Source organism: Ambystoma mexicanum, chromosome 10, assembly GCF_040938575.1.
Source record: "Ambystoma mexicanum isolate Mex_15411 chromosome 10, UKY_AmexF1_1, whole genome shotgun sequence".
NCBI lineage: Eukaryota > Metazoa > Chordata > Amphibia > Caudata > Ambystomatidae > Ambystoma > Ambystoma mexicanum.
The window spans coordinates 1,312,767,439-1,312,790,051 of record NC_090932.1 but is presented as its reverse complement, the minus strand read 5'-3'; the positions used below and the strand labels follow the sequence as shown (position 1 = coordinate 1,312,790,051).

General features: G+C 49.4%; 1 protein-coding gene across 2 annotated transcripts in view; it reads right to left on the bottom strand.

Moving 5' to 3' along the window:
• Nucleotides 1-22,613, bottom strand: part of MORC2 (MORC family CW-type zinc finger 2) — a 959,542-nt gene that overhangs the window by 471,273 nt on the left and 465,656 nt on the right. For both annotated transcript variants that reach the window (XM_069619348.1, XM_069619349.1), the window contains exons 13-14: nucleotides 10,683-10,768; nucleotides 9,913-10,053 (exon numbers count right to left, since the gene is read on the bottom strand). In XM_069619348.1, coding sequence (XP_069475449.1) covers nucleotides 9,913-10,053; nucleotides 10,683-10,768 — 227 coding nt within the window. The remainder of the gene's footprint in view (nucleotides 1-9,912; nucleotides 10,054-10,682; nucleotides 10,769-22,613) is intronic.

Below are 22,613 nucleotides of genomic sequence, written 5' to 3'. Positions count from 1 at the left end.
GCTTGACTGGAGAGGACGCTGACATGTCGAGAAGGTCCGGGTGCCAGATCTGCCTCGGCCACGCTGGTGTGACAAGGATCATCCTGCACCGGGACCGTCTGTTAATTGACTAGTCAAAGAAGCAACGGCAACGGAGGGAACGCATACAGAAACAGGCCGTCCCAGGGGAATGAGAATGTGTCCCCCATGCTCCTCGGCTGGGGAAACCTGCTGGCGAACCTCTGACACTTGGTGTTCGTCGCTGTCGCAAATAGATCGATCTGGGGATTGCCCCATCTGCGGAACAGGTGATCCACTTGTACTGCTCACGCTCCCATTCGTGGCAAGAGCGCAGCTCCCTGCTGAGCGAGTCGGCGACAGTGTTCTTCACTCCTGCCATATGAACTGGGATGAGGAACATCCTCTGAGCGACGGCCAAGTGCCACAGGTCCTGCGCTTCTTTGAAGAGCGCCGTGCATCTGGTTCCCCCCTGCTTCTTGATGTAAAACATGGTGGTGGTATTGTCCGTGAAGACCCGCACCACCTTGCCCTTGAGGGACGGAAGGAAAGACTTGAGGGCCCAAAACACTGCCCGCAGCTCCAACACGTTGATGTGCAACGTTTTCTCCTCCAGTAGCCACAGGCCTCTTGCGTGAAGAATGCCGGTGTGAGCTCCCCATTCTTCCAGGGAGGCGTCCGTCGTGACCATCTCCTGGTGAGGTGGTGTCTGGAAATCTGCGCCTCCGGACAGATGCGCGCAAACTCCCCACCATCGTATCGCTCGATGGAAACTCTCGTTGAGTGTAAGCTTGTCCTCGAAGCTTCCAGACACTTGGATACAGCGTGCGTCGAGGAACTCCTGTAGAGGACGCATCCATAGCCTGCACAGTCGAATTAGGTATATGCATGACAACATCTTGCCAAGCAAAGACTTGATAGACATCACCCTTGCGATCTTCAGGGCCAACAGCCATTGTACCTTGCCCAAGTTGGCGGCTATCCTCTCCTCCGACGGAGATACCTGGCACTACACTGTTGCGTCGAGATCCCAGAAACAGCACGTTCTGCGATGGAATCACGCATGACTTTGCATAGTTCACGAGAACACCACATCCGTCAGCAGGCGCACAGCCTTGGCCGTGTGGTCAACAGCAATTTCCTTCGAGCTGGCCCAGATGAATCAGTCATCCAGATAAGGGTAGACGTGAATCCCCCGTAGTTGTGGCGCTAGGCACTTGGTGAAGAACCTTGGAGCCGACTTCAATCCGAAGAGAAGGGCCTTGAATTGGTAGTGCTTCCCTTGCACCACGAAACGCAGGAACTTGCCGTGCCTTTTGTGAATGGGGATGTGGAAGTATGCATCCTCTAAGTCCAGCAACGACAGGAAGTCCCCCTCTTCCAGCTGTCAGAGCATGTGCTGAAGAGTAACCATTCAGAATTTTTGGGACTGAATATATTTGTTCAGTCGAAGAAGGTCGAGAATGGGGCTCCACCCCCCGGTCGTCTTTCTGATGAGAAAGTACCTTGAGTACACTCCAGAGCCCAGGAGCCTCTTCGGGATGAGCTTTATTGCACCTTTCCTTAGCATGGCCCGCACCACCAGCAAAAGCTAAGGGACGTGGTTTTCATGCCCGGCCACTGATGGTATTCGAGGACACTCTTTTTAAAATTCCAGGGTGTGTCCGTGCGCGAGACCGTCCAGCACCCAACAGTCAGTGGAGATGGTCTTCCACTCTGATGAAGTTAGCCAGCCGGCCTCCCACCGGGGTGCACAGGTCAACCCCCCCCCCCCCCCCCCCCCCCCGACGGCACGGCCGGTTCAATCCTGCTTGGATGTCGAAGGGCCACCTTGGGGACCCTGGCGACGACGTCCTCCAAAGGCCTCCTTGATGCACGCCTGACTCTGTACCTGACGTTTCGGAAGGAAGTTGGCTATTTCCCGCCAAAGCCTTTTTTTGACAGCAGCGAGCATAGCGTCAGCATTAGACTGACGAAGGTGCAGCAAAGCGTTGGAATACATCTTCTTTCCATATGCCTTCAAGATCTTCTCCTCCATGCCAGGGAGCGCCCAGGCTGAGGCAACAGAGTAAGAATGCGGCTTTGAGTAAAGTGAGGCCGCAGCAATCACAGAGGAGTGTGGTTGAGGGTGTGCCAACAGTAAGAGTGGATCCCCCTCCAATTGCCTGTACTTGGCATCTAGGCACCGATTGGTAGGCTGCAACCGAATGGGGTTTAAGCCATCCATTTTTGGCCAGTGCCACATTGTCCTTCTGCAGCGGAATCCCTGCTCTAGCCGCGGGCGTAGAGCGAGGTCCTCGACCAGGACCCCCTCCTCTGGTTGTTCAACCTCGGGTTGTGGAAGCCCCAAGTATTCGGCTAGACACGAGACCTGTTCATGTAATGCCTTGGCCGAAGACAGCGTGTCGGGGTCCTCCTCCTTATCGGTTTCCACTAATGTGTCCTGCTGGTCCGGAGCAGCTGGAGGAGTACTGGGCGCCAAAGGCGGAGGCGTGCTGACTGGAGCCAGAGGCTGCTGTGGAGGCTTGTGCGGTTGAGGTAGAGGCCTGCCCGGCACCTCAGGATGGGGCCTGGTATGCGTAGTGCCCTTGGCTGTATCACCGGTAGTGCTGCGTACAGGCGCCCCCTCAGACATCTGTCTGGTATTAGGGCGTAGCCCCTCGGGTGGACACCCGGTAACAGAAACTTGCGGTGCGTCAGTGTCCTAACTGGTAGGATCTAGCGACCCCTCAGCCTGGCAGCCGGTAGCTGAGGCAGCCGCAGTAGCTGCGCTGGTGTTAGGACCTGACCGGTCCCTCCTGCTCAGGCCTTTCTTAGAGAAGCAGTCAACCTTGCGAGGTGCAGATGAAAACAGCGGCCCTAGCTTGGGCCTTGACCTGTGCATGACGAAGTCCCTGAAGTCCTCTGGAGGCAACTGTTCAAATAGCTCTCTCCATCGAGCTAACCTGTTCTTCAGAGCGTGCAGTGTAAGCATGTTACAAGTGGTACAACCCTCCCAACCATGATCAGGGCCAAGGCAGCGGAGTATAAACCCTATACCAAAGAGCGTGGGGGTCGGACGAAGGGAAGAGCCCCTCGCAGGCTGGACACCTGCTGAAGCCCAATGACATCGACATGTGCCGGGGAGGAGCGTGGCGCCAGCGGACAGAGTACCTGATTGAAGACAAAAGACACTGTCCTGGGAAGAGCGTGTGGAATTACAAGGCCGAAGCCTAACCCAGGAGCGCTGGTGAAATCTGTCCATTCCGGTCTATGCAGAAAAGAGGAATGAGTGGCGCCAGTGGGCGGAGTCAAGGAAGTGTATGCTCCCAGGGCCACGCCCCTGCGTGCCTCTAAAATTTAAAAGGGGAAGAAGATTTTTTCTGGTGAAAAAGGTTCTGTCTCCCATTCCTAGCGAGGGACACCCATACAGTATGGAGTAAAGGGGATGGGACGGAGGAGTATGTGCCAAATCCACAGAGCCGTGAGAAACTGAGTAGAATTCTTTGCTGGAAGCCTCCTCTGGTGACTGCTGCCGCAAGCTCCCATCCAGTGTCAATTTCTTCAGTCTCCAGACCAAGAATCCAGGGACCGGGTCCTGTGCTTCTGCATCCTGAAAGCACAGCTCATCATTTCTCTTAGGTACTGTGTTGGCTTGGGTAATACATACCTTAAGCCTTGTGTGAATCCACTGTGGCTGAGTGTGTGATGCGTGTGGTTGGGAGTTTGCCCATACCATTCGCCCCGGCCTAATGCTGGAACGCATATAGGGAGCATTCTGTGACGTCCCTGAACACTTAACTCTAAGGTCAATACTTACTTGATGAAGAAGATATCCTCTGGAACTCTGACTTTCCTGCATTGGAACCCTATCCTTACATGCCTACAGCTGGATCCTAGATCACTAGGGTCCTTCTTCCACCTCTGAGATCACTCATGCTTTAGAATAGGGAAAGACTATAAAAGATGAGGCTTCTGTCTTGAAAATATAACAAGTGTAGAAGTACTTATAAATTACTTTGGGCCTCATCACGAGTTGGGCGGCATTAGCCCTACTGCCAAACCCCCCGGCGCTATTAGCGTCGGATCACGGAATTCCCCATTCCCCACTGAGCCCATTTGGGAATGCCCCATTGGGCTCAATGGGGCATTTTCGCGCTCTTACCGCCGGCGGATTTCCCGCCGGCGGTAATAGCACGAAGCTAAGAGCTGGGGAGAAATCCACCGAAGCCCTGATTTGGCGGACCCTTAAATCCGGCGGTAATAGCGCGACCGCCGGATTTAAGGGTTACCACCAAACTCGTGATTAGGCCCTTAATGTTGTAACTATCTCTGAAATAGAATAGGTTACAAAGCATCTAAATGTTATTACTTACCTTCGAGTTGCTCTTTTAAAAAGCATATAGAATAGTGTTCCACTCTTCTTAAAAGTAATTGCGTAGGTACTGTTTAATTATTCTTAACTGAATGAGTGTAAAAGCTTACCAGTAAGGTTTATCTACCTCAAATAACTTTGTTGAGTGTACCATTGGGGTTTGCTTTCCCTGATCTGCCTTGAGCACTACTAAAACAGTCTAGTAGTTAATACTTACCTATGAATTGGTGAATGCCTTTCTTAAAAGAGTCCTTACTTACCTTAGAATTGTATTCTACACTTCTGAAAAGTATCCTTGGTTAAACTATCTATTCCTATGCTTAGCAATAGTGTAATAGTTTTTCTAACAATAGGTTATACTGACCTTGAATAACTGCTGCTCTCCGTAAACTGTATTATATATGATATGATGAGCTATTTATAACATGCTTAATACCGAGAGGTTTCTAAGCACGGACCCGGTGATTGAACCTGTGCTGCTCCGTGTCGTCTTGCTTCCAAGGCGAGCACGTTGCCCCTGTGCTTTCCTCCCGAAACGGATGTCGGGGAGAATTTTCATTTTCTGTGCGATTCACTTTAACCTGAGGCCCCAGCACTTTTTTCCTGGACTGTGGACTTTTTTTATTTTAATCTCACTAATTCTGTTTCTCTGGCTGGAATTTTGTATTCTTACAGGTTTATGGAGTTTAGTAACCTCATTATGTGAATACAGGCATCTATTTTTTGCGTAGTGTAAAGCAGCATCCTCTGTGCAGTGTCCCCAGCACCCTCTGTGCAGTGTCACTGGGGAGTCCCCTAGACATCTCTTTAGGTTTAAATGTAATACAAATAAAAGCTGATCCCATAGCACAGCGAGTAGAGCGCTCGCTTTGACATCTGTGCAGAGCCTGCTAACGCAGGTTCGAATCCCGGCAGGGCCAATCTCAGCCTTTCATCCTTCAAAGGTCAATAAATGAGCACCACACACCGCGGGTAATAACCAGCGCTCAGATACCTAAGGGTTCGTAGCGCTATATAAATGCTAAATTATTAATACATTTTCTTGTGAGAACTACAGTTCCCAATAATAGTAAGATTGAGGAGTTACATTATAACCCCTCCCTTTTGTCACAACTGACCAACTTAAATGGATGGTGGCAGTGGTTACTTTTTACTACCATTTGTGCAGGTTACTAGCTGCTTACTAGATGTCTCAGCTGCAGTACAGCACCCATGGGTCATCATTTTCTCAAAATTGCCCCAGTCATTTTTGTTCGCCATTTCTTTCGTCTGTCAGTTCCTTCTGGACTTTTCTCTTTATACTTTAGAGTAGATATGAGTCCTTTGTGAGTTTTGCTTTGGCAGGCTTCAGCCCTGAAGCCCATCCAGGGTACAGTGTGTCTGGGAAGGCAGGAAGTGAGGGAGGAGCCTGAAACCTCTCTATCCTTTGTCTGTAGGTATGCCTGTCTGAAACCAGTTCTAACTGGGTGGCTGGCTGTCCTGGAGGACAGCCAACCACTATGTGATTGACAGCTCAAGTAGTGTGAATTAATGGAATCCAGCATTAAAAGGCAAGGATTGTGGGACCACGGACAGAGTTGACAACTGCAACAAGAAATCCAAAGCAGAGGGCAAGCACAGACACCACCTGCACTTTCTAGGACTGCAGGAGCACCAGTGAAGCGCTGCAGTTCGCTGTCCCCATTCTCAAATCGACTGGGAAGACCCGCCATGGACAACTTCCTCCCTTAGAATGGTGGGACCAACTAGCCTCAAGACCTTCTTCATTTTGGGCCATCCTCTGACATCCTGTGACTTTCTCGGGCTGCAGAACACCAATACACGGGGTACCTGCACCATTATCGAGTGCATCGTCTTGCGAAGACAACATCCGTCTGAAACTTTGCAGTCATCTGTGTGGACCTCCAGAGGCAGGAATGCGTCACCAGAAGCCCATTCACCAGAGTTCAGGACCAAGTAATCAAAGAAAATCCAACCAGCGATATTAGTTTCTTCTTGGCACTGAGAAAAAGGTGCCAAAACCACAAAAAACGCTGAAGTGAGCTGAATCCATTGCTGCCGACCCCTTCTCCCCAGTGCTGTTGCAGAAGCCCGCCAAATGTCCCCCCTTTCGTCACCACAACCAAGGAGCAGGAATCAGGGTCTACAACGTTGCACCTAGAAGGAAGCCAGCTACAATTTCTTCTTCATCTTCAAGGTACTCTGGTGCTTGCGTTATAATTACCTTGTGCCATTTTCGGTGCTTCCCAGTTTGTGAAGTGCTGTTTTCTCCAAGTAAGAGTTGACCTCAACTCCTCTGGGCAGGCGTAACAACCTGTGCTCTAGCAGGAACTTTCCCCTTGAGCTCCTGTACTTTCTTCTTGAACCACTGACTGCTTAAGTAACTTTTCCTCTGAAGATCTTCATCAGAATTGGAACGGTCAATTTGACTTTGGCTGTGCTGGTTTCCGAAAGGTCCATCTTCTTGATCCTACTGGCTTTGGCAATGCTGGGTCCTTCATAGATTTTAATCATGTATTACTAGGAACCAGACTACCTATATTCCTCTGGGAGAGTGTACTTGTTATCAACAGTTAATTACGGTGTTCAGTTGTAACCTTAACTTCCCTCCTTCCTCAATTTTGCAGGAAGGTCAGTGTTTTTACTGACCTTACTGACATCACTCTGTGTGCTGGATATATAAAGTATAACAAAAGTTACTCACGTGCATTATTGTTCCTTCTGTAATAGAATTCTTATCCAAATTGAATGGTATTGTTAGTTGCTGCATTTTAGATTTGCTGGTATAACTTGTGTATATATAAATACATATATTTTAATTTAACTTTAAGCAAGTAAGTGTTTACTTGGGTATTTGTCTGAACTGATTTCTCTGTACGGCTCACATAACTCCCTCCTAAGATAAGCCTGGCTGCTCAGCCACTCTACCGACTTGTGTAGTACATGCCTTTATTAAGATTTGGGTCCCTAATACCAAGAGATAGGTCTCATGAAGTCCCACACCAGTTGGACTTTAGAAAAACATACCAAACACTGGGTTGTGCTTTCCCTGAAGTGCTCTAGGGCACTTAGTTTCACTGTGTGTATACTTACCCTTGAGAACCTTTAGGCCTCTACGTAATAGTTACCTCCTCTGGACTGTGTTCTAAATAGGTAACATTGGTGCATCACTGTATCCATTGTTGAAAGAAGAAAGTTACATATGTTGCAAGATAGACCGTCTAACTACTGTGGTTTTACTCCCCAAGAATAGCTGAATGCCATTCTGAATGTGTTATAAGTTTGACTCACCTTGAACTGCTGGTTGCTATTCTTAATAAGGTTATAATTTGATTACCAGAAGTATTGGTTGGGGACATTAATATCTTACTGTTGGCATTCAGACTACTCTTAAAAAGTTGGTAAAAGGCAAAGATTATTAGAACACAAGAGATCATCAATTTTCTAAGCAGGGCAAATAATTTCAGATCATTCAATTCAATAGGCTAAGCCAAAGTCAATAGGCAAAATTTGTATAGGATGCAGCAATTCAGGAAAGTAAATGGAAAACTCTTTGCACAAGTTCTTAGGAGTATTTGATAAAAAGAAGAATCACAAGGCCACAAGCTGATTAGACTTGTGAGTTGCAGAAGTTACAGGCACTTTCACAGTAAGGGGTAAGTTCTTAGACTTATTTTCATGTACCTTAGTAAAGGAGAAAAGATGCAGCTAATGAGTTATGTTCCTGTGCAGCTCTGCAGGTCTCACTGTTCCTGGGCCTCAGTCGGGGGGATAAGGGGGAGGACATCGGGGGACTCGTGCACTGCACTGGCACTGTCAAAACTGGCAACCGGCAAACTTTACTTTCAGTGACTGTTTCACGCTTCAGCTCCTTGCGGTACAGCAAATAGCAGTAAGCGTGGTTCCTGGCTGTCAAGGTGGACTGTCCTTACTTCTGGGGTCCCGCACTCTGCTGAGGGGGCTCAGGCTTGGTCATTCCTGCTTTGTGGGAGTACGGAGGATCTTCCAAAAGCTTTAGGCCAACTCAAAAGTAACACAATCTGGTGTCCGTCTCCCTGGCTATGCGGTTCCTGCAGCAACTCTGAGGAAATACAACCAGCTCCGAGATGGGTGTTCAGGTGGCTTACTTTGGAGTTGATTGGTCCCACCAACTCAAAAGGGAGAAGTCGTCCTTGCAAGGGCTTCTCTGTCGATGCGAACTTGGCGATTCGGACCTGCAGCAGTGCTTCACACCGGGCAAACCAACGGTCCAGCAGTTGCAGCAGGCGTCCTCTGCAAGCTCTTCTTCGGTTCCTTCGTCCAGTGGTCGACTCTGCCTTCCAAGCCAAAAGACTTGCCTTTTATTCAGTTCTCTCCCATTCATTCCAGCCTAGCTGTCACTCACCCAGCAGGGTGGCTGTCCTTGCCAGACAGTCGGCCAGCCCATCACCACAGAATGCATTCAGGTCTCCTAGGAGACTAAGCACAGGGATTTTCGGGTACCTCCCTCACTTCCTGTCTACCCTAGATACTCTGGAGCCAGAGGCGGGTTTCACTCCTGAAGCCGGCCAAAGGCAAATGGACCAAGAGACCAAACCTGGTTTGGCGTGCAGAGAAACTCTCTACAAGGACCTTCCCACAAAGACCTGGTGAAAAAAGAAGACCGGGCACCATTTTTGCAAAGATGGTTGGACGGCATTTTTAAAGTAGATGGCTCGCGGTAAATGCAAACCAAGGAGTTCAAAACGAAACCACTGCCACCAGCCAGTCAATTGAGGAAAGGGTAACATAAAAAATGTTACATGCGCATTTAGACACAGGGGATACTAAATAACCCCTCCAGCACTCGAGTGTAAGATACGGTGTACTGGGACTAGCAAGTACAATGCCAAGTAAAGTCAAATTCACTTTACTGCTCTGGGAAACAGTAGTTGATCCTAGAGAAGGTATTTTACACCTTGGGAAGTCTGAAAGACTTCCCTGTGCCACTGCACTGAAGGTGCTGTGTGACACAATTGTAAAAGATTATGCCTATGGAGTTGGTTATAACTCCATAACCAAAAGAAACACAGGTAAAATTCACATTTAAATAAATGAGTGGGGAAAAAGGGTCACTCTCTCCAGGTTCAAAAAAACAAGTCCTCAAAATCCAGCAAAGTTGCTGGAGGTCTCTTAGGTGGAGGGAATTGGCACATTTTTGACAATTCTCCATAACAACGCTACCAAATGTTCTCAGGTGGTACAGCCTTATAATAAGAGTGGAGTTTTGTATTGCCTAAGATATTGTTTTATGAAGCCCTCTCAGCATAACCTGCATTAAATTAACTTTACCAAATACGTAAATAGGAAAACCCATTTGGGTGACAGTATTTCTTCCACACCAACTTTCTTTAAAAAAAAAATCTTTAATTCTTAATTAAATGAGGGTTAATGCAGCTGGTATGACAATCAGTACCCTGCATCGCAATTGTTATGTATTCTGCCACATCACTGTCATTTGAGTGTTGCTTCAGATTTAGATCACACTTAAAACAAAATTGGGGCACACCCTTTTACGTAACAGACAAAAAATAGAGACTTACATTCCACCCTCCAGTTGAGGTCCGACTTTCTCATACAACTTTATCAATCGGCTGCAATTATATACAAACATGCCATCCAGTTCCCGCTGCTCAATATTCACTCCAAAGATAAAGTTAAGCTCCTTTGGTTCTTTCAGTGCCCTGAGAGTAGGAATCAAAGAAGAAAGTATTTAGTAAACTATAAATGGGGACCACCAGTCCATTTCAAAGCAATGCGGCAGCCACTTCCTGACTGCAGAGAATCTCGACAATTGTCACTGCAAGCAAGCTCAACAGTTCTATCCTTGTTGTACAGAGTCCTAACAGCTCTCTTTGCTGGTGGGAAGTGTGGCAGGAGCTTTCTTGCAAAAGGGAAGCTGGATAGCTGCTTCCATGGTGCAAAAAAAGTCCCAACATTCGACTGTCTACAGAAATTACAGCAAACAACTGCCTCATGTGAGGAAATGGGAGGGCTACCACACTGGTAGGACATGCAACAGCTGGCTTAACTGTAAGAACATAAGACGACAGCCATCACACTGCAAGAGCATGTGACAGCTGTCCCAATGTGAGACTGCATGCAATATCTGCCCCATAGACGAATATGGTGTAAAGGCATACAGTAGTTGCTTGACTGGAAGGGAATGTGACCGCAGCCTCACTGCAAAAGTATGGGACCACAGCCCCACTAATTATGAAACCACTTCACTTCTTGGTGGGTAAACTCAGTTGATGGATAGATAGTAAATACTACTACATGAATAGTGTCATCTCATCCCTTGAACACTCACCTCTGCTTTGCTTCTTTAATGCATTTTTTCACTTCAGCCTCTCTACGAAACATTATTGCTGTGTTCTGCACCTGACGCAAGGCTGCCTAAAGTGATACAAATCTTGTGTTAGAAAACATAAGAGAAGGCATCTGTAACAATTGGAAATGTGGTATATTGATATTTTGTCACAGGCTACAAACAGGAACTCCCTTGTTCTATCCAGTATTATACAATGTAGTCCAACATTCAATTAAAGTAATGGGTTATGAGGTGACTAAATTGTATAGCCACATAAATGATGATGAAAGTCTTAAAGTTGGGGTGCACATTACCCTAGTACTGATGGACTGACATCCTGAAGCTGGGGGCGGTGGAATGAGTTCCCTTGTAAAGTCTTGTTTTTAGCACTCATTTTGTTGAGGGAGATTTTCCAAAGATTCTCCCCCTCCACACAGGGGAGGCACTCTCTCCTCCTTCTCTCACTCTCTCTCCCGAGTACATTTACTGAAAAATATATTCTTTACATAAAGTAAAGCATTACAAAATTGCTATAGTAAAGGGACAGGTCACACCTTTAAAAACATAAGTTCAGTAATACAAATCAACTAATTTCCAAAATCACAAAAATGAATTTAAACAATAAGTCAGCACAATGTTCTAGGTATTGTGACGAATCTAGGGAATTTGTCCCTTCTCCCTATGGAGAGGCACCCCCTTTAGGATTAGGAAGGTGAGCCCGCTAAGCGATACCATCCTTAGGAGACAGGGCAAGCAGAATCCCACGGAGGTGGAGGGGTGATCCCATTGGGGACAAGGAATACCCAAGTAGGGATACTATCCCACCTCACACCAAAATCCTCCCATGTATGTGGGTTATATGGGAGTTGAACAGGGCAAACACATACAGAGCGGATGGCTTGGTTTCTGACACGAGTTTGTCCCAGTCACCTTACGGAAAGCAAGGCCAATGGGGTCCTCCCTTCCATTCCAGAGAGGGACTGAAATACAGCGGAAAATCAAGCTTGAAAGATAATCTTCTGGTGAGGAGGAAGCTCCGGCTTGCGCAAAAGCTCAACAGAGAGGGACACTCCCAGCACGAGGAGTGGACAACCACGCAGTCGGCATGGAAGACAGAGCCCCACAACAGCCCGCAAGGTGCTGTTGCTCCAGGGAAACCAAGACTCCCAGAAAGCAGGGAACCAACGGAGAACGAAGAGAAACAAGGTCCGCCAGTGACATCTTCTGCGGACACCCAGTAACGGATGAGGTACTGTGGGACAAGACACCCTGAACTGAAGCAAGAGGAAGAACGCTGACCAACAGGGGCCATAACGACCGGCCTCTAGCCCAGAGCAGAACCACAAGGTCACAGGTACATGGCAGTACCCGAGGAACAGTTGGAGCGAGGTGAGACTGCACCAAAGCCCACACAGAGCTACCAATCCACATACGCCAAAAAAGAGTTGAAGCAGTAACAAACTAAACAGGGCTGAGCAGGCCAGAGCTCAGAAGGGGCTAACTATCTGAATACCCAAGAAGGGGGTGTAATAGGTAACCGGCCACACAGGGCTGAGCAGGCCCAAAGCCCACATTGGGCTAACAAACAAAATAAGCCAGGAAAGTGTGAAAGAAACCACCGACCATGTTGGGTTGAGTGGGCCCAAAAAGCACAATGGGACTTACAACCTGTTAGGGAGAATGTTCATTTATGTGATAATGTCCTCGCACCTTAGAGACCCCAGCTCTTTTGCTGGATTTAGGACCTGTTTCTCACTCGCATGTGTTTTTCCCCCCGATTTGGATTTTATGTTTTCACTGTTTTTTGAGTCTGACAAACTCCATAGGTCTCAGCTTTTTGTATAGGGACCTTCAGTGCGGTGTCACTGGGCAGTCCTTGGGATTTTTCTTAAGATTTAAATGCCTGTTCTTGGGTAAACTACTGTTCCCAAGAATAGTAAGGTGAAATTGATCTTACTTATCTTTTCCTTTGTAGGGCCAGCACACACCATCGCATGTGGAGTGCTGGTTGGGGGGTGAGGGTAGGGGGGGTAACTTAGTAGCGCCTACTTTCTCATGTAACATTTTTTGTAACACTCACTACTTTAAATCACTGGTGGCAGTGGTTTACTTTTTACCACCATTGTGCCTTTTTTACCGCAGGCTGAACCCTAAGCTGCAGTACAGCACCCATGGGTGACCATTTTTTCTGAGGTATTTATTTCTTGGCTTCTATTCTGTGTGTTGAGACAGATTTGAGCCCTTTGTGCAGTTAGCCTTTGGCAGCCTTCAGCCCTGAAACCCGCCTCTGGCTCCAGTGTATCAGGAAAGGCAGGATGTGAGGGAGGTTCCCGAAACGCGCCCGTCCTTTGTCTCTAGGTATGCCTGAATGCAACCAGTCCGGTAGCCGAGATACGCGACAGTGCTGTTTACCGAGAGCTGAAACCGCAAAGTGCTGCTGAACCGTAAAGAGCCTGTAGCTTCTGGCGACCTCCAAAGTGCAGCCGCAGGACCCGTACAGATGTCCTCCCTCTTGTCCCCACGACTGAGGCTCAGGAACCGAGGGTCTGCATTGCTGCAACCGCACAGTATCCAGCTTGACCCCTCTTCTTCAAACCAGAGGTACTGTTTAGACTTGGGGTACTTACCTCATTGTCTTTTAGCTGTGCTTTTCTCAGTTGAGATTTGCAGTGGCTTACCTTGAGAGTTGATTCCAACCCTCCTTCCACAGGCTTAACAGCTGGTCACCCTACAAGTGATTTTATCTGAACAAACTAACTTTGTGCAAGACTTTCATTCTAAGAAGTGCCTCAGCTCCATAGATTGTTTCAAAATGACTTTGGCTGTCCTGGCTCCCTGCCGATTCTTCTAGTCCATTGACTTTAACATTGCAGTCCCTCACAGGTGGTAACTTATTTTGGACAGTTATTGCCGGAAAAGGCTGGTCTAGATTTCATTGGAATATTTAGGTGTCCTCACAGAACCTGTTTAACCTGTTTAAACTGTTTCCTTCCTTAAACCTTTGCTTTCCGCAACCTCAGAATCTACAAAGTATATAAGGAACAAGTTACTTACCTGTAACTGTTCTCCAGCATGGGTCTGGCTTGGATTCACGTGCTCAAGAACATTCCCCGTTGTCAGGCTGGGAATCCTAGGTAAAAGAAAAAAATCAGTTTCATTTCTGAACTGTCTTTCTCATAACAACCAATCACTGAGCTCTGGGTCTTACTGCCCCCAGCCAATGACTGCCCTCTACCTAAGCCCCTCCTCTGGCAGCCATCTTCAGATTTGGTAGCACGTAAAGTGGCAGTAGGATCAAGAGAAGAGCCACAGAGGGGAAGACGTGAGGGTTTGCATGTGAATTCATGCCAGAGCCATGCTGGAGAACAACAGTTACAGGTAAGTAACTTGTTCCTTCTCCAACATGGGGTCTGGCATGGATTCACATGCTCATGAATAAAGAATACATAGCAGTTCACACATGCACCACGGGAGGTGGCAAGGCTCAACATAAGCATTTCTTGTTTATTTGTATGGCGCACCTAACCCCAAGGTAACTGGGTGCAAGCAGTACATGTAGGCTCTTTAGGCTTAGTTGCAGAGGTTACCAGACATAATATTTACAGGTAAAGTGATTAGAGATATTTACAATAGCAGAGTTTGTGGTGATTAACAGCAGTTGTTGCTAATGGTCGCAGTGTTTACAAGGTACAGTATTGAGGATATTTACAATAACAGAGTTGCAGCATAAGTGGGTAGGAGGACAGAGTGAGGCAGGCAGACAGGAGTATGAGAACATATGGTCATAGGCAGGAAGTGGGCGTAAAGAAAGGGTACTATAGCGTTATTTAGTGTTAAGTCCTAGGGAGAGCGTTGTTGGTTCTGATCCATTTCTGGATGTTGCGTCTTAAGCTAGGGTAAGTTTGGTCAGCACAGAGTGATGGTGGGAGTGAGTTCCAGGTTTGGGCTGCAATCACTGGGAAACTTCGACCGCCGGATTTGGAGAAGTTGAATCGTGGTACGATGAGGCAAAATGAGTTGGCGATTCTAGTCGGGCGATTGGTTGTTTTTCTGACTATTCGGTTGGTAAGGTAGCGGGGAGCGGCATTGTTCAGACATTTATAGGTCAGGGAGGATGTTTTAAGCAGGATTCAGTCCTTGATTGTCAGCCAGTGGTTTTGTCTTCTGAACTCAGATATATGATCTGTTTGGAATGTTTAGTGCCGTTGCAAGGGGGTTATTCTGTAGCGTCTGGATCTTATTTAGGATGTACTTGTTGGCCCCCAAGTAAAGGGCATTACAGTAGGCCAGTCTTGAGAGCATAAGGGCGTTTGCTAATGTGATACAGCTGGATGCTGATAGCCTCCTCACCAGGCTCAACTACAAGCAAACAGTTTGTGCAGCACTGCTTTGCTGACTCTGGACTCCTCCCTGGAATCACTGTCGACGCAGTAGAATTTCGTGATGGTGTGCTTCGACATCCACGTAGCAGCCTTGCAGATGTCCAGCAGGGACACACCAGACAGGAACGCTGTTGTAGCAGCGATTGCCCTGATGGAATGGGCTCTCGGACGGCCAGGCAGCAGTCGGTTTGCCAATCGGTGACAGTGGGTGATACAGCCGGAGAGCTGCCTGTAGATGGAAGCCTGGGACGAAATCCCAAAAAAGCTGCAAAGGAAACTTTGTGCGAGCCACATAAAACTTCAGCACTCTAGCCACATCCAGAGAGTACAAAGTCCTTTGAGCCGGCGACAAAGGCGTCGGAAAAAACACAGGCAACACCAAGGGCTTGTTTAGATGAAAGTCCGACGGTACCTTGGGCATGAAGAGTGGTGCGTCCGCAGCACCACCCTCGTTTCGTGGAAAGTCAAGTAAGGCGGTTTACAGGAGAGGGCCTGGACCTCACCCACTCGTCGTGCAGAGGTGGTGGCCACGAGAAAAGGTGTTTTGCACAACAGAAACTTGAGTGGAACGGAATGCATAGGCTCGAACGGGGGTCCCATGAGCCTAGAAAATACCACATTGAGCTCCCACGCAAGGGTCGGAGCCTTCACCGGCGGAAACTAGCGGACTAGTCCCTCGACGAATTCCTTGACCAACCGGTGCGACCACAAGGAGGGTCGCCCTGGGGATCTGGTGTAGCAGGAGATAGACGCCAGATGAACCTTGATGGAGGTGTGAGCCAGCCCCGATTTGGCCAACAACAGCAAATATGGAAGTACCTGAGGAGCCATGACCCTCAGAGGGTCGATCTTCTTTGAAGAGCACCAAATAGCAAATCTCTTCCATTTGAGTCCGTAGCATTTCAAAGTAGACTATGCACTAGCCTTGGTGAGAACTTCCTTGCAGCCCGCCAGGAGCTCGGAGCCACCGAATTCTAGCGCTGCAGGAGCCAGGCCTTCAGGTTCAGAGACCCTGGATCGTGGTGAAGAAGGGCGCCTCCTTCCCTGGCGAGAAGATCCACGACCACTGGAAGCTAGACTGGTGGGGACGCCGGACTTGTGGGGACGCCGATATGCTGAGAAGGTCTGGGTACCAGATCTGCCTCGGCCACGCCAGTGCAATGAAGATCATTCGGCACCGGCTGAGTTGACGGATGATTCAAAGTAACAACGGCAAAGGAGGGAACGCATACAGAAAGAGGTCTTCCCACGGGAACGAGAATGCTTCCCCCATTTCCCCCTGCTGGAAAACCTCCGGCACTTGGTGTTCGTCGCTGTCGCAAACAAGGCGATCTGCGGATTGCCCCATTTGAGGAAATGGTTCTCAAATAAATCCTGACTAAGTTCCCACTCGTGGAAAGAGCGAAGCTCCCTGCTCAGAGTCGGCAACTATTTGCTTTACTCCTGCCAGATGAAACGGGATGAGGAACATCCCCTGGGCGACAGCAGTCCTGGGTCTCTTTAGAGAGCACTGGGGATCTGGTGTCCCCCTGTTTCCGGATGTAAAACATTGTGGTGGTATTGTCTGAAGACCGCACCACCTTGACCTTGAGGGATGGCAGGAATGACTTGAGGGCCCAAAACACTGCCCATAGCTCCAGAATGTTGATGTGCAAGGTCTTCTCCTCCGGCAGCCACAGGCCTCTGGCGTGAAGACTTCCGGTGGAAGCTCCTTGGTTCCAGGGAACCGTCCGTCATGACCGTCTACTGGTGCAGTGGGGCCTGGAAATCCGCACCTGCGGTCTGGTGAGAACAAACGCCCCACCACCTTATCGCCCGACGGAATCCCTCGTCGAGCGTGATCCTGTCCTAGAAGCTTCTGGACACCTGAATCCAACGGGCATCGAGGAACTCCTGGAGTGGGCGCATCCGTAACCTGCAGAGTCGAATGAGATAAATGCATGACAACATCATGCTGAGCAGAGACTTGATGGCCCTCATCATGGCGATCTTCAGAGCTAGCAGCTGTGGCAGTTTGCTTAGGATGGCGGCTACTCTCTCCTCTGACGGTGACGCCAAGCAGGTCACTGTGTTGAGCCGGGATCCCAGGAAAAGCGTGTCCTGCGATGGAATCAAGCAGGACTTTGCATAATTCACTGAGAACCCCAGATCCATCAGTAGGTGGACCGTTCTTGCCGTGTGGTCGGCAGCAATGTCCCTCGAGCTGGCCCGTATGAGACAGTCGTCAAGTACAGATAGACATGGATCCCTTGTAGTCATAGATGGGCCGCCACCAGCGCCAGGCACTTGGTGAAGACTCTTGGCGCCGACTTCAGCCCGAGAGGAAGGGCCTTGAATTGGTAATGCTTCCCCTGAACAATGAAGTGCAGGAAATTGCGGTGTCCTTTGTGAAAGGGGAAGTTGAAGTACGCATCCTCCAGATCCAACAAAGAAAAAGTCTCCCTCTTCCAGTAGTCCAAGCACATGTTGAAGAGTGACCATTCAGAACTTCTGGGACTTTATGTACTTGTTTAGTCGTCGCAGGTCGAGAATGGGCCTTCAGCCCCCAGTCTTCTTTCGCATGAGGAAGTACTTTGAATAAACTCGAGCCCCATAGTTGCCTTGGAACTAGCTCCATCGCCCCTTTCTTTAGCATGGCCCGAACCTCCAGCAGCAGCTGTGGGACGTGGTTCTCCTGCCGGGCCACTGGTGGTATTGGCCACTGGTTGTATTTGGAGACACTTCAGTTGAAACTCTAGAGTGTGTCCGTGGGCGACAGCATCCAGCACCCAACTGTCGGTGGAGATGGTCTTCCACACACTGACGAAGTTCGCCAGCCGGTCTCCCACCGGGGTGCACGGGTGGGAGCCTGACGTCCCTGCCGGTTCATTCTTGCTTGGAGGACGATGGGCCGCCTTGGGGTCCCTTGCGACGGCGCCGTCCTCCTCCGAAGGCCTTGGAGCGACCCCTGTTGGTCTCTTGGAACGAGGAGCGGCGTGGGGGGCAGGGGGGGGTGGAGGTTTGGTGCTAAGAAGAGGAGCACCCGCCGTAACCCTTCGAACATCTGGGAGACTTTCCTCCTGAGGCCCGAAAGGACAGCTGTCGCTGCTGTAGTGTACCCAGGGCACGTGCCATCTCCATGTCTGCCTTGATGGCCTGTAGAGACTCATCCATAGCCTTTCCGAAAAGATGGTCTCTGTCAAAGGGCATGTCCAAAACCCTAGTCTGGACCACCTGTTGAAAGTTGGTGGCCTTGAGGCAGCCACGGCAGGTCGAAGGCAAACGCCAGTGCCCATCTGACGGAAACCTGCATCCGTGATGTCCGTGGCCACAGCAATGGCGTGGACCGAAGCCACCTCGCCATCTTGTAGAACCTCCAACGCCTCTGAACTCTTATCGTCGGGGAGGAAGTCCAGCAGAGGTACGAGCTTGAACCACAGCTCCCGGCCGTGGCATGCTACATTAGCAAGGGCGCTGGTGGACTTGATGGTCGTCGCTGCAGAGTAGATAACTTGCCTTCCCATCGCATCCAACTTCGTCCCCACGTTGTCCGGAGGGGTGAACGCTGATGAAGATGTGGAGCCCGACGACTTCTTCTCTGCCGCTGCAGAAACCACAGAGTCTGGCAACGGCTGGGCTCACAAGCACTTAGGCACACAGTCTGGCACCCTGTACTCCTCTAAACAATCCCTCTTCGCTGGGGCCATAGATGGGTTCTTCATGAGCGGGACTGAAAGGATGGTCTTCCTCTTCCGCTTGCGGCGCTGGTACAAGAAGACTTCCTTCTTCTCCTTTGGTGCGAGCTGAAAGAGCTCCGATGCTCTGGAGATCATTGCATGGAATGATCCCATCTAGTCTGGCAAAGAGGATCAGGGCGGGGGTGACGGGAGATTCCCCCATCCCACTGTCCGTGCCCATCGTTGTTGCTGTGTCCGATTCCGTCTCAGCTGTCGGGGGTGGTGGAGAAGGAGGAGACGGGTGGCAAGGAGGCAATGGGTACCTCTTCCTCTTCTTGGATGGCGGTCCCCCGTCATCAGCAGGGTGGTAGGCACCGGTGCTGCAGGGAGAGTGGGCGCCGGCATCCTCTTTATCTAAGATACAAGTGTATGAAGGGTCGAGAGAATGTCCAATCAAAAAAGATCTCTAGGTGGCAGCTGTGGCGTCGAGACAGGCAGCTGGGGCGTAGGAGCAGGGCCAGGGCCCTCTTCGTCCTGAGGCCCTCCGTCGCCTTCCTCAATGGTATCCCGTCGTCATCATCGCCCTTGTTGGCGCCATCGTCGTAGGGCATGACTCCGAAGTTTCTCTCGTCGCCACCCTCCTCCTGGATGGTCTGGAGGTAGATTAGGTCCTCCTCCTCAGCAGAGAAGATATCTGTGCCCTGGAGGACTTCAACGCCCTTTCCCTTTTTCGCATCCAGAGGGAACAGTCTTGGGCAGATGACTGGCTTCTTCTCCGTGGTCTTCTCAATGGGCTGGAATGAGGTCTCCTTCCTGTCGGGGAGGGACACTCTTGCCATCAGATGGGAGCCCTGCGGGTCCGCCCCCGCAGCCTTCGGGAGGGACGCTACCACCACCTCGATGGAAGGAGCCGCCTTCGTCTGGTGCACCTGGGCTTTCACTGTCAGGCCAGTCCCCTTGTCCTGCTTGGCCTTCGTGGTCGCCCGCAGGACCTTGTTCTGCTTGGGCTTCTCCTTAGGGGACGGCTCGGATGCCCGGTCCCCTTTGGCCTTCTCCGCCGAGGGTAGGCCGGTCACCGTAACTTGTTTAATCTTCTCCTTGGTCGCCTCCAGGGCCACCTTCAGCTTGCCCGGGTGATCCGACTTCCTCTTGGATGAAGATCTGGAGTGTTGATTGGAGACCGATGCAGCTGGCGATGTCGAACGCACCCTGGGCGCGAGAAGCCCGCTGCAACGGCGCTCTGTTGGTAGTAGACTGGTGGTGCTTCGCCTTTTGTTGGACCCCCGTGGGAGGGGCACCCTCAAAGTACTTCGAAGCTCGCTCAGCTTTCCCGGATCCAGGGGAGGCATGCTCCTGGGAACCACCCGGTGCAGAGGCCTTAGCCTGCAGCTACTCCACCAGCCGCTTATGCCGATCCTTCAATGTGCGCTTCGAGTTGACGGCAAAACGCACAATCTTCCTCCTTATGCGCTGGATACAGGCAGTACAGGCACTGGGAATGTTTGTCGTCATGTTAACATTCCGCAAGTGGCAGTCTGTGCAAAGCTAGAAAAAGGAAGGGGAATCCTCCTTCTCGTCCGACATGATCCACGCGGTGTAGGCCTTGAAGTATGTTCTGGAAGCTTCCACAAAGAAACTTGACGAAATCCTCCCTTGAGGGGCACTGAAGAAATACGAAAACGGGTCCCTGTTAATCGGAAGGATGATCGATGGAGCACGATTGACCGGAAATTGGGTAAACTCTTCCAAAAAGCGAAGTGAAAAACATAGAAAAAAGCTTGAGAGCTAAGCACACCTCCCCCCAACACTTGAACGTGCGAAAAAATCTGAAGATGGCTGCCAGAGGAAGGGCTTAGGTAGAGGGCAGGCATTGGCTGTGGGCATTATGACCCAGAGCTCAGTGATTGGTTGTTAGGAGAAAGACAGTTCAGAAATGAAACTGATTTTTTCCTTTTACCGAGGATTCCCAGCCTGACAACGGGGAACATTCATGAGCATGTGAATCCATGCCAGACCCTATGCTGGAGAATTGGTGTGATATATAAATGCCATTAGTGTTCGTGTGAATGAAGTCACCCCAGGGTGTAGGAATTGTGTAAGAAGCATATCCAAAGATTATCCACTAACTTGTCTTGATTCTGTAAAGTATCGTTTAGGTATATTTTTATTGTAACACGAAATGCCTTTTTAAAGAATGCTTATTTAAAACTTGACGATAAATGAATAAATAACTATTCATAACTGAAACCTTGAGACTAAGTGTTACTTGGCTACTTGTATTGACGGATGTCATTGTTACAGCTCTATAGCTCACGTTTATCCCTCTTAAGATAGGCCTGGCTGCTCAGTCACACTACCAACTTGTGTAGTACAGACCTATACCAAAAGGTGTGTTACCCAATACCAAGCAGATAAACGTTGTGTGGTCTCACACAGTGTGACTGCATCAATTCTTACCCAACAGATAGGCTTAATACATTTCTACTACATCCTAAAGTGACTTCAATTACGAGGATAGTATTTACATTTATATAGAACATCAATATACTTTGTAGACTGAGATGCAAAAAGGAAGGGTGAGTTAAGGAAAATAAAAAATTTGAACAGTTTATTAAAAAGGTGATAACTGAATCCTCCAATGAAGTCTATGTAAGCCTTTCCCAGTGGTAACAATATTCAACAAGCTACAACCTATGGAGGGACAAGCAATGCCGAAGTCAATGGATTTAGAAAGGTGCCTTTAGGGAGCCAGGACACCCAAAGTCATTTGGACAAATTCTATAGTTCTGATGCACTTCTTGGATAAAAGTATTTCACAAAGTCAGATTGTTCAAAGGAAATCACTGAAGACACACAAGCTGGTAGGCCTGTGCAAAGGGGAGTTGAAATCAACTCAGTAAGTTAAGCAAGTGCAAATCTCAAGTGAGACAGCACGGCTTCAGGCAAGAAGTTAAGTACCCCCAAGCCCAAACAGTACCTCTGGTTAGAAGAAAAGTGGTACAGTGGGATTCTGTCTTGCTACAGCTATGCAGACCCTGTTTCCGGAGCCTCAGTGGTGGGGACAAGAGGGAGGACGTCTGGAGGGCTCCTGCAGCAGTACTCGGGAAGGTCGTCGGCAGCTACGGGCTCTCTTCGATTCAGCTGCACTTTGTGGTTTCAGCGCTTCGAAAATAGCACTGATGTGGAAAAAATCTCTGGTTGGCCTATCCTTGCTCCCTCGGTCCTGCACTCTGGTGAGGGGACTCCGGATCGGGGATTCCGGCTTCTTGAGTGTCCTTAGGAGGCTCCTGGAGCTTTTGGCCGGATTTGTTCCGCAGCAGATGTTGCACTCGGTTATGGACACTAGACTCCTGGCATTGGGCTTCTGCAACAACAGAGAGGCACTGTAAGTCGGGGATTGCGCCAAAGTGGAGTTTGTCTTGTGGTTAGTTGGTCCCACTAACCCAAGGGAAGAGTGATCCCTTCCGGAGCTTCTCTGTCGATTCGAAAAAGGAGGTCAGCACAGCAGCAGGGCTTCACCAGTAGGTTGCGGCTGGCTTCTCTTCACGATTCCTGCTTCCGATGGTGCTGCCAGTGGTTGACGCTGCCTGAAGTCCCAAAACACTTGCCTTTTTTAAGCAAGTTTTCCCATTTTATATGTGCACCTTGTCAGATAACCAGTGAGACAACTACTAAGAAAAGGACCTCTCGAATCCTGAATATCCATTGCACCCGTGCCCTTAAGCCCTGGAGCTGGGTCTCAAGATAATTGTTGCGTGGACCACACAAACAGTCCACAACATTCCAAAAATCATTAAACCCTTGGAAATGACCAATAATTGATATATAGAACCGACTGGTCACACAGTAGGTAATCCCTGGGGACCAGTGTCCAAGAGGGGGCACACCCATCA